The sequence below is a fragment of the Anolis carolinensis genome, chromosome 1 (assembly GCF_035594765.1).
Source record: "Anolis carolinensis isolate JA03-04 chromosome 1, rAnoCar3.1.pri, whole genome shotgun sequence".
Taxonomy (NCBI): domain Eukaryota; kingdom Metazoa; phylum Chordata; class Lepidosauria; order Squamata; family Dactyloidae; genus Anolis; species Anolis carolinensis.
The window spans coordinates 29264462-29277046 of record NC_085841.1 but is presented as its reverse complement, the minus strand read 5'-3'; the positions used below and the strand labels follow the sequence as shown (position 1 = coordinate 29277046).

At 38.6% G+C, this 12585-nt stretch overlaps 1 protein-coding gene across 2 annotated transcripts; it reads right to left on the bottom strand.

Annotated features, from left to right (window-relative positions):
- Positions 1–4058: 4058 nt before the first annotated feature.
- Positions 4059–11221, bottom strand: mrps10 (mitochondrial ribosomal protein S10). Of its 2 annotated transcripts, none has more exons than XM_003215969.4 (7): positions 11102–11221; positions 8578–8636; positions 8340–8412; positions 7978–8117; positions 6376–6484; positions 4660–4749; positions 4059–4433 (listed from the first exon to the last, which is right to left on the bottom strand). In XM_003215969.4, exons 1-7 carry the CDS (start codon positions 11144–11146, stop codon positions 4347–4349), a joined length of 603 nt encoding a protein of 200 aa, XP_003216017.1. In that variant the 5' UTR covers positions 11147–11221; the 3' UTR covers positions 4059–4346. The 2 variants fall into 2 exon arrangements, with proteins under 2 accessions (XP_003216017.1, XP_062827738.1); XM_062971668.1 differs by lacking the exon at positions 11102–11221 and adding an exon at positions 9315–10877.
- Between the last annotated feature and the right edge of the window lie 1364 nt (positions 11222–12585).

Here is a 12585-nt window from a genome sequence, read left to right as displayed (position 1 = left end):
CATCATGTGATGGATTCGGTTAACAAAAACAAAACGTGAAGATGATTTGCCATATCCCATTTATCTTAAGCATGTAGTATACACAGCAGTCCTGTTTTGGTTATTAAAATATACAGACATTGTAAAATCTTCCAGGGTTTTTTTTGTGCCTTTACACCTCCTAATTTCACCAACTATTTTTGGTTGTAATAAATGCTATTCCAAGATAACCTTGCCTTGATGGAGAGAAAGCTTTGTATCAATAAATGAAAAGTTTTTAAAAGTATAAACGGTGACTGTGTGTTATTCAGAGTCAATGTATATTGAATACATGTATAGGCCACTGAAACAACAAATATAGTTTCAATGTATACAGTGGGGATGGGGGAGTATTTTTGGCAGCGTAGTGTGTTACTGATGGTAGCCTTTGTTACGTTGGTCCCAGCTCTCTGCAGGTCATTCATTAAATTCCCCCATGTGGTGCTGGGATTTTTGCTCACCATTCTTGTGATCATTTTGACCCCCACGGGGTGAGATCTAGTGTGGAGCCCCAGATCGAGGGAGATTATCAGTGGTCTTGTAGCTCTTCCATTTTCTAATTATTGCTCCCACAGTTGATTTCTTCACACCAAGCTGCTTTCCCATTGCAGATTCAGTCTTCCCAGTCTGGTGCAGGGCTCTTTGGTCTTCACCATAGTGGAGTTTGGAGTGTGACTGCTTGAGATTGTGGGCAGGTGTCTTTTATACTGTTCAAATAGGTGCCATTACTACAGGTAATGAGTGGAGGACAGAGGGGCCTCTTAAAGAAGAAGTTACAGGTCTGTGAGACCCAGAAATCCTGCTTGCTTGTAGGTGACCAAATACTTATTTTCCACCATAATTTGAAAACAGATTCGTGAAAAATCAGACAATGTGATTTTCTGGATGTGTTTTATTATGTTGTCTCTCATAGTTGATGTCAATTACAGACCTCTCTCATCATTTTAAGTGGGAGAACTTGTACAATTGGTATGTGACTAAATATTTTTTTCCTCACTAAGTACACCCAGCACCAGTTTCTTAAACATGGAGGAGAAAGTACTGCTTTGTCCTGTTTTCTCCAACAGGTTGTTGCAGGTGTTTCATTGTGATAAAAGGAGTACTTTCAAACAGAATCTGTGCTTAAATCTACCTTATCCTGCTGTTGATATTGTTGCTGAAATGTCATGAGTGTTGCATATGCTCTGTCAGTATAAAATCACTCCATGGTTTGGAGCACCAGTCAAGAAATCGATGGATCGTGTTTTAATCACCGTTTTTCTTTGTGTATTTTATCTTGTGCCAACAGTTTCAGCAAGGCCATTGAAGTACTTGATCTTCACTTTCCAGCAGGATGCAATGAACAGTTCCTGTAAAAAAACATTTTTGTGTGTATTCCATCAGAATGGAATTTGTCTTTTATGACTGCAACTTTTGTGTATCCTAGCAACCTTATTCTGATTGCTGTGAAACAGCATACACAAAGGAATTTATTCCTTTTCTGAAGAGAAGTTTCCAGGCAACAGACAAGATATCAAGGATGTTTACATATGACCTAAATCCAAAGCCAGGCTGAGAGTATCTGGCTAAACATTAGGAGGGACAAAAAGTTGTCACTGTAGGGGTCAGCTACAGACTAGACTGGGGACTTGTATGATCCCTCCCTGGAACAGATCATCACATATTCCGACAGGAAAGAGATAGAGCCAGCTTTTCACATTTGGTATGTTGACGGCAACAGTAATGGGAAACTTCAACTAATCTGGTATTTGTTGAAAGTCAAATTCTCAAATAATGCCTCTTAATATGTCACTTTTCAGAGACTCCCGTCCACCCAACTCCTTTCTCTTTTAGTATTCCTTATCCTGGGATCATACTCAGTTTTTTAAACAAGTTTATTGAAATCAGCTTTCTTAAATAAACTTGTTTAAAAACTATGATCCCAGAATAAGGAATATTAAAAGAGAAAGGAATTGGGTGGATGGGAGTCTCTGAAAAGTGACATATTAAGAGGCATTATTTGAGAATTCCTGGAAAACAGGAACAGATCCAGCAAACTGGAGAAAGGCAAATGTCCCCATTTTCAAAAAGGGAGAAAAGAGGACCCAAACTCAATCAGCCTGACATTGATAATAGGGGAAAAATCTTGTTAAACAGAATTAAAGCTGTCTTTTGAGTCCCTTGGGATGAGAAAGGCGGGATAGAAATGAAATAAATTGCCTCTCATTTTTCATAATATTACAATCATGATAGATGATGGAATGCTGTGGATGTAGTATACCTAGATTCCAATGGGGCTTTTGATGAAGTTCTCCATGATATTCATGCAAACAAGCTAGCAAAATGTGGACTAGGCAGTACTACTATTAGGTGGATTTGTAATTGGTTGACCAACCAAACTTAAAATGATCAGAGGTTTGGAAGCTAAGCCCTGTGAAGAGCAGCTTAGGGCGTTTGGACAAAGTCTGAAAGGGGACATAATAGCCATGGTTAAATATTTGAAAAGATGTCATATTGAAGAGGGGGGAAGTTTGCTTTCTGCTGCTTGAGACTAGGAAAGAAGAAATGGATTTGAATTACAGGAAAAGAGATGCCACTTAAACATTAGGAAGAATAACCTGACAAAGCTGCCTGACAAAGGAATATGGTGCTTTGGATTACTGACTTCCTGTAAAATGGGAATAGCAACATTATATTTACAGGACTATCATGAAAAAATGGAACTTGGAGAAAAATACAGGAGTCGAATACTTAAAATTTTAGAGAAACAGATTGGTTGGTGCCCTGACTAATAATATTTCCACAGGATTCTGGCTGTTTTTAAGCACCCTGAGGTTATTAGCAAACTTTGCGTGGGAGATTAGTATCTACAGAAGTGATCTAATTAAGAGAAGCACATTGGCACAGCGTCGTCTTGCACTTCCTCTTCAGAAGGAAAAACTGAACAGCTTAGAAAGAAAAATCAGCTTAAGATTACTGTGCCAACAGCTTGGTCATTTCACAGTGCCAAGTTCTTAACCCCAATTCTTTAAGAATAGCTGACATTATTGGTATTTGCACTCCCATTTGATCTTGAATTGGTGGGAAAGTAAAATATCCTGCAAAAATCTTCCCTTCACTTTGAGGAAAGTGAAGATGTTAGGTTTCAAGTTAACCTATTTGTGGCATACATTGACTAATTGTCTTAACACCACTCTCAAAACAAGTATTCACTAGTATTGAAGCAGAATAAAAAGCATCTCACTATAAACAGTAGAAATTGAGGCAGGCAAAGAAGGATTGGGGTAGCTATCCTATTTTATTCTCTCCCTTCCAACCCATCTATTCTAGAGAACCTACTTACTGTGGTTCCATACAAACTGCCTCTGAAATATTTATACCTAAATGGTGGTGTGTAAATTATAATCGTACACCTCCATACTACTCAGTTAATGTCAATTGATAATAAAAGCAAATAACAGTGCAATCAAGAGTACTCTGCACAGAAGTATATGTCACTGAAATAAAAGAATCGGAGAACATCTACAGAGGATGTAAGCCAGACCTACTTTTCTCTGTCAAATCTTTCAGCCATTAAAATATACCCCATATTATCCTACCCTTTCTTGTACCAAGAACGGTTCAAAATGTTTTATAGCAGACACATATTCTTAGAATCATCTAAAAGTTAAGAGGAAGTTGCTTCAGGTTTGGTTGTGTCCTATTCTGCCAATCTATAAACTGGCTTTTTGGGCTGTAAATAAGAGTGTGTATTAAGAGCACTGAAGACAGTAACTCCTCTTAGATGTGGAGGGAAGTCAAAGAAAACACATGCATTAGAACTACTGATGTAGCCATGCACCACTTAACCAACTTGCGGCTGTCTGTTATTATCCCAAATTTTTAAACATGCAAAATTACCATTTACGGAATACTGTGAACCGTATTATATAATCCCACATAAACAAATATTTTGGTAACACTTTTGTCAGAATTCAGTAGAAAAGCTTCAGCAAATAATATCATTAGTCTTAGATTACTGAAATCTTGTAAAGGAAATAACATGAACTTTAGGCACCATACAGTTTTGGTAGAATAATTTATAAAATATTTCCTTCGTGTACATTTCAGTTTTACCTGTTTACACAAATGACACAGATGTATATAGGACAGTTTTGTCAAATACCTACTCTCGTCCATGTCTTCTGAAGAGAATTCTAATTACAGCTGTGTGATCAATAAAGCAGGTTCCTTAAAACCAATGCAGCACGGGTCATTGCTGAAATTAGTAAGGCATGCTCATAACAAAACTGTTACATTCTTTTACTCTTTCATGTAAAATGTGTGTGGTGGGGTGGGGGGAGTCGGTTTCATGATTTAGCTGCTGTTTCTTCTACTTCAGGCAGTGTATCCCAAACAGGTGTCTGAATATGTTCAGGAAGTCTTTCTAATCTGGTCTAAAAACAAATGGAAATATATGTCAGTTCATAGGCTCTCTAATTCTACTGCAATTAATTATTAATATTTAATACGAATTATATACTTAAAGTCCAACACATGGATGAGATTTTCTATCATGGAAGATTTTGACAGTAAAGTAAGAAATCCTTTGATGTATAATTAAAACAAGAGGTAATAGTATGTCACATTTTCATACTGCAAACTTAAAGACATATTAATTACCTTTTTTATTTCCATGGCGACTCCTTCAGGTAAATTTCGTTGAATGTATTCCAAATAAACATTGACTGTGCTGCCAGTTAAATGCTTTAACTGAAAGAACAAATATGTTTTAGTTTTCATGTAATAATTAAAGAATGCCAAGTAAGACAATCTAAAGCATGTGATAACCACTGTAAGAGATATGAATCATATCTGATTTACCAAGGAGTTTACTGCAGTTTGTGCAATCCTGCTTTGTTTTTATCCAGTTATTCAAGAAATAGTACTGTACATACTCATATATAAGTTGAACTCATGGGTAGGTTTTCTGGCCAAAACTATAAATTTTGATATAAATTATGCATAACTTGAAGGCTCTTGGCTATTTTCCCACACAGGCATTCAAAAAGTCATTTCCCAACTGTACTCAATGAAGTTTCTTTACGGATAAAAGTCAACATATAGTATTTACTTTAAGCCAAAAAAGGAATCATCCCCTTCTGTGAGCAAAGTGGCTAAAAGCTATCCATCCTGGGGAAACCTAAAAGAGCCACTGCTGCCATTTTCTTGCCTATGCATTCAAAAAGGGCAGAAGTGCCTCTGAGGAGAGAGTTGAAGGGACTGGTTCTTCTTTTAGGTTCCCCTGGGATGGATGGAGCTCTTGTCTTTCATCATTCTACTGTGAAAGGAATGACTCCTCTTTGACAGATACATAGCCCCAAGTTTTTTGGGTTGATTTTCTGTCTAACAGTTTGAGACTTGTCCACAAATACGCAGTAATACTTTGCTGTTGTTGTGTGCATTCAAGTAATTTCCAACCTATGGCGACCTTTTCACAGGGGTTTCTTGGAACGATTTTTTCAGAAAAGATCTGTTTTTCATTCTTCTAATGCTGAACAAGTGTTACTTTTGCACTATCCCATGCCCAACCCTTTTATAGCCTGGTCATGCCCATTTTGTAATTATGGCCATTGGTTCTTGTTGAACATGGTCTGATATAGCCTCAATGCAGATTGTTGGATTTTTAATGATTTTATTTCATTTTAGCGATAGCTTTGTTTTAATTGATTGTTTGCTGTTTGCTTTTATGTCTGTTGGACCTTCTGTCCTATATGTAAGTTGCCCCGAGTCCCTTGGGGGAAATGGCGGCGGGGTATATGAATAAATTTGTTGTAGTAGTTATTGTTATATTACTTGCCCACCTGGAGGGTTTCATGGCTGAGAAGGGATTCTAATCCTGCTTTCAAGAGTTGTAGTCTAAGCTCAAACCCTTCCACACAACCCTATATCTCAGAATATCAAGGCAGAAAATCCCACAATATCTGCTTTGAAGGAATACGTGGCAGTGTGGACTCAGATAACCCAATTCAAAGCAGATATTGTGGGATTTTCTGCCTTGATCTTCTGGGTTATACGGCTGTGTGGAAAGGCTCAAAACCACGCTGGCCCTACTAGAGGAAATTAGTGGGCTGAATATGGCTCTTAGCCAGTTTGGTATTTTAGATAGAACAGAACATGTGTACATACATTCATTCACATGTACAGATAAAAGGAGAGTGCCTCATTCTAAAACTAAGAGCTAGAAAACCATTCCCACCAGCATGGTAAAAAATGGTGGATCTAGTTGCTAGATTGTCCATAAGATAATACAGTTCCTCAACACTGGATGCAGCGATCAGAAGGTTTTTTGATCCTGACATGCACACATCTGAATTGAACGTACAACTTCTCACTCACCTCCACATATCGATAATGTGTCCTCATTTCATACTGAACTCTGTGCTTCTTATAAATATGCACTGATTTCAGAAGGGTGAATCGCTCTATTTTTTTCCGAGGTTCTTCTCTAAAAGAGAAAATGTTTTTAATTGAAAAATGTGTCTTTGTACGTTATTTATTTCTAGAAATGAACCCATCTGGTAGCTTTCATTATTAATAATGAAACAGGGCAGGGGGCTCCAAGTGTGATTGCTATTTTGTTTATCAGATTACAAATCTGAGTTCCAACATATCTTACTCAAGGTTGAGAGTAACAAATCCTACATCAAGGGAAAATCTATAGTCAGCAGCTGTATTTTAGCTGGCATAAAGAACTTTCATTCACAATTCAAAAGAGAAATCGGAAAACACATTTAAAGTGCTATCTGTAATATCATGAGAATGGCATTATATGATGTACTGAAATTCTTATGAAAATTTACACTGATTGCAAAAAAAAAAAACCTTAAATACCCTTTCAGGGTAATTATGAAAACAAGGGCCCCAAAAGGCTTGGGACATCAAAGGAATGCCTTTTCTTGTATGCCTGCACAAAGACTAAGGTCTGCTGGAATGGCACTCCTCTGTTCCATGTGAAGTTAATATACTATGTGAGGACATGGGAGAGAAGCAACTGATAGGTAGCACCAAGTTAAAACAAAACATAAAAAATATACACAGATAAAATACAAATTTAAATTCATCCTGCAGGTTAAAACTCACAAGTTAAAATTGACAGAACAGGTCTGCCAGAAGAGTTGGGACTTCAGCTGTGTTTTGAATTTTGACAGCCTATTTAGCTATTCTTCCCTGAGACTTAATTACAGTAGAGTCTCACTTATCCAAGCCTCGCTTATCCAAGCCTCTGGATAATCCAAGCCATTTTTGTAGTCAATGTTTTCAATATAACATGACATTTTGGTGCTAAATTCGTAAATACAGTAATTACAACATAACTTTACTGCGTATTGAACTAATTTTTATGTCAATTTTATTGTATAACATGATGTTTTGGTGCTTAATTTGTAAAATCATAACCTAATTTGATGTTTAATAGGCTTTTCCTGAATCCCTCCTTATTATCCAAGATATTCGCTTATCCAAGCTTCTGCTGGCCCGTTTAGCTTGGATAAGTGAGACTCTACTGTATATAGGGAAGAATATAAACACCAAGTTTACAATTGGATATGGCTTTTCATGGCAGAGTGGACCAGGAGTCAGTACTATATTTGTACCCACAGGCTACATTAGTTATTTAATTTCCTGGAGTAAAGATTAACAAATAGCTCCCAAACTAGCATGGGTCCATGGTCTACCACTAGGTCTACCACTGACAACTGCCCATGGTACAGGCTATTTTTCTTCTTTTACTTGCCACTGGTGTCCCAGGCCATTTTCTTGCTGCTGTGGCTACCCTTTTCTCCATTAATCCACCAGTGGAATAAAGAAAATTCAAGTCAAATGAATTACTAGGATTGAAAAGCTAAATGTATGTTGCAATTTAACCACAGGTCAGGTAAGCTTTTTCAAAAAAAGGAAATTTTGAAAAACTGGACAACTACAAAAGTAAGTAATACATACACTTTTTCAATTGAGAGTCCAAGTTCTTTAGCGGCAAGCACCATAAAATATTCATAACTATCCAACACAGCTTTGTCGTGGCCTTTAACAAGAACAGCCAGTCTCTTATATAGTGTATCCGGCTCATCTGAAGTAGAAACCTACATGTATAAGTAATGGTAGATAAGCAAATAAATATACATATTCTAAGGCAACATTCTGAATAGATATTAATATTTAAATATTAATTATTTCAAATTATAAATGCAGAAACACCATTATAATAAAAAAATTAAACACATCCAGACAAGTATCTCAGAACAATGTAGCATTTTCTGTCAATGTTCATAGTTAATGGCCACATACAAAAAGTTCAAACTTACCAGTGTGTTCTCCTTAGGCTGCTGAATTTCAGTATGGGCTCCTGAAAACTGAAACCACATCAGGTGATTGTTTCTGAAAAGGGAGCAAGAAAGATTATTTCAGTAATATATGAACATGAGTGTGAGGATGTAATTCCACACAACACAAAAGAGGGAATAAATTCCACTGAGGAATGTACTATTAAGTAGAAGTGCACTGACTCACTGTTAAAAACTTGGCTGTAAGCAGTAAACTTACTGTAGAAAGTTGTGTTGCTTTAGTGGCATGCTGCTTTTTACAAGGAAATTGTCTTGCCCCTAGAAAAACAAGAATGTTAGAGTTGGTACATTATGGCAACTATGTGAATATATCACTAGTCAGAGACAACAGTTTCATAGAATTATCTAATCAAATAAAACTATGCCTCAAGGTGCAGTCTTAAACACACATTCCATTGTTTTAAAAAGTCACTGTGTGTCTGCAGACTACTTATTTGTTCACTTGATTCTGCAATCTCTCTCCATGCCTTTTATTCACATCCAACTCTCCCTGGATCTCTTATGTGCCTCCATCTCCATTCTTTCAGGTCTTCATCCCATCCTGTGACCTACTTGCATTCAGATCTAAATGGGCTGTAATAATAATAATAAGAAGAAGCCACAGCAGCTTTATTTATATCCCACCCTATCTCCTCGTGGGGACTCAGGGCAGTTATACCACAATATATATAATACACGACCAGTTCATTATACCCTTAATGTTATATAATATATTGTTAGTATTACAGTATATATTATATATTCGTAACCTGTATATATAATACATAATATATTACAATATTATTAATATTATATATATTAGTATTATTACATTCCAATATTATTATTTCTATATATAATTATACTGTGTGTATTGAGGGGCTCCTGAGTGATGTTGCAGGAGACATGATGGAATAACCTTATAGAATCAAACTTGAAAAAGACCACAAAGGCTACCTGGTCCAACTCCATTCTGCCATGCAGGGACACACAATCAAAGCACCCCCGACAGATGGCCATCCAGCTTCGAATTAAAAACCTCTTTGATTTGGAAGTTCTTCTGTGCCTTAAACAGCTCCAAGATACATAAAACTTCAACAGGAAGAAGCATTGGTTTCAGCACAGAAAGAGATGAAAGGTAGCCAGGCAGTGAGTAAGACAACCACTAGTTTTGATAATCCATGTGAATCATTATGTTGTGGAAGGATTTCATGGCTTGAATCACTGGGTTGCTGTGAGTTTTCCCAGCTGTATGCCCATGTTCCAGAAGCATTATCTCCTGACGTTTTGCCCACATCTATGGCAGGCATCCACAGAGGTTGTGAGGTCTGTTGGAAACTAGGCAAGTGAGGTTTATATATCTGTGGAATGGCCAGGGTGGGAGAAAGATCCTCTCACCTCTGCAGGAGTCTACCATATATCATGAAGCTGTGGACAAGTCTACATAGGGACCACCAATCACAGCATTGCCCAAACACAAATCAAGGAACATGAAAGGCACTGCAGACTAAGTCAACCAGAGAAGTCAGCCATAGCAGAACACTTCATGAAGCAACCAGCACACAGCATATAATCTGAGAATACAGAAATGCTGGACCACTCTAACAACCATGTCAGACTACACAGAGCAGCGTGTTGTCAAAGGCTTTCATGGCTGGAATCACGGTTGCAGAGTTTTCCAGCTGTATAGCGATGTTCCACAAGCACTCTCTCCTGATGTTTCACCCACGTCTGTGGCAGGCATCCTCAGAGGTTGTGCGGTATATTGGAAGCTAGGTCAATGTGATTTATATATACAGTAGAGTCTCACTTATCCAAGCCTCTGGATTATCCAAGCCATTTTTGTAGTAAATGTTTTCAATATATCATGATTTTTGGCGCTAAATTCATAAATACAGTAATTACAACATTTAGTACAGTAATACACAATTACTGTGTATTGAACTACCATTTCTGTCAAATATGTTGTATAACATGATGTTTTGGTGCTTAATTTGTAAAATCATAACCCTAATTTGATGTTTAATATGCTTTTCCTTAATCCCTCCTTATTATCCAAGATATTCGCTTATCCATGCTTCTGCCGGCCCGTTTAGCTTGGATAAGTGAGACTCTACTGTATATGGAAGGTCCAGGGTGTGAGAAAGAATTCTTGTCTGTTGGGGGCAAGTTGTGAATGTTGCAATTAATCACCTTGATTATCATTGAAAAGACCTACATACAGCTACATAGAGAAGCCATTGAAATCCACAAGCATGTGGACAATTTCAACAGAAAGGAGGAAACCATGAAAATGAACAAAATCTGGCTACTAGTATTTAAAAACTCTAAAACCAGGACAGTAAAGAACAACACTCAGAAACAGGAGAATTCCAGACAAGAAACAATCAGGGCCAGCTAATCACCTTCCAACAAATGATTCCCCTAGGCAGGAAGCAGCCAGTCTTTGAAACTGCAAGGCTATTCAAAAAAAAGTCAAAATACTTTAGGGATGAGCCACTGTGTTTACAGGCATGAGCCAACTTGGGCCCTCCGGGTGTTTTGGACTTCAACTCCCACCATTCCTAACAGCCTCAGGCCCTTTCCTTTTCCCCCTCAGCCGCTTAAGCGGCTGAGGGGGAAGAGGAAGGGGCCTGAGGCTGTTGGGAATGGGCCTGCGGCAAGACAAAGAGATCTTCCCTTTTCAGGAATCCAACGCGGATCCTCCCTCCCTCCCTACCTGCCCCGCGAAGTCTATCAATCACCTGCCACAACCGGCGTAACACACTCAATCCCCTGTGCGCCGCCATCTTTCCTCTCCCTTCTTCCGGATGCTGAGCCTCATAGAGCTCGACTTCCGGCAGGACTGTTCTGGGCGCCGCTTACCATAAAGTTCGCCAGGATGTTTACATGTGAAGATGTAGCAACAGCCGTTATTTTATGGGCAAACTTGGGCCCTCCAGGTCTTTTGGACTTCAACTCCCACCATTCCTAACATGCCTGCTCCAAGCCTTAGTCAGCATTTTGTGATCACTTAAAGTTAACTCTCCTCACTGAGTTGTTTCTTCATTAGAGGATATATCTTCAAAAACTTGGCTTTTCCCCCAAGCAGCTGATACATCTCTCCTGTGAATGTTGAAATATTCTGCTGTTCATTATTGCTAGCTGCTCTGCCAGTTGATCATGGAAACATTGTTATAGAAAATGGCCAGTTTTAATTTGACATATGACAACAACACGAAGAACATAGGTAAAGGTTTCCCCTGACGTTAAGTCCAGTTGTGTCCGACTGGGGGTTCATGCTCATCTCCATTTCTAAGCCAAAGAGCCGGCGTTGTCCATAAACACCTCCAAGGTTATGTGGCCAGCATGACTGCATGGAACACCGTGACTTTCCCGCCAGAGCAGTACCTATTGATCTACTCACATTGGCATGTTTTCGAACTGCTAGGTTGGCAGAAGCTGGAGCTAACAGTGGGAGCTCACCCCCGCTACCTGGATTCGAACCACCAACTTTTAGGTCAGTGAGAAAAGAGATTTCAAGAGTCCTCTACCTATTAAGTCCTCTACCTCTCCCCGATTCTGAAATATTCTGCACTTTGGCCCAGATCCGTGTATTCGTTTCCTGTTTTTAACATTTTATTTTGTATGTTGGTTTTTATGACTGTTTTATTGATGCTGATGTTTTATTGTTGGGATATTTGTTTTATTATTTTGCTGTTTTTGTTATATTGTTGTGTTGGGCAAGGCCCCATGTAAGCCCCCCGAGTCCCTTTGGGGAGATGGGGCGGGGTATAAGAATAAAGTTATTATTATTATTATTATTAAGTCAATTGAAATTAAAGGCAATCCATTAATACAGGATGTGCTTTTCTCCACATAAGGTTACCAGGTGTGATAATAATATATAATACTACTAGCTGTGCCCGGCCACGCGTTGCTGTGGCGAAGTCTGGTGGTATGGGAAATAAAGTATTGAGGAATTGGTGGTAGTTAAGGTCAAGGGTAAAGGTTTTTCCCAGACATTAAGTCCAGTCATGTCTGACTCTGGAGGTTGGTGCTCATCTCCATTTCTAAGCCGAAGAGCCAGCGTTGTCCGTAGACTCCTCCAAGGTCATGTGGGATGACTACATGGAGCGGCGTTACCTTCCCGCCGGAGCAGTACCTATTGATGCACTCACATTTGCATGTTTTCGAACTTCTGGGTTGGCAGAAGCTGGGGCTAACAGTGGGGGCTCTCTCCGCTCCC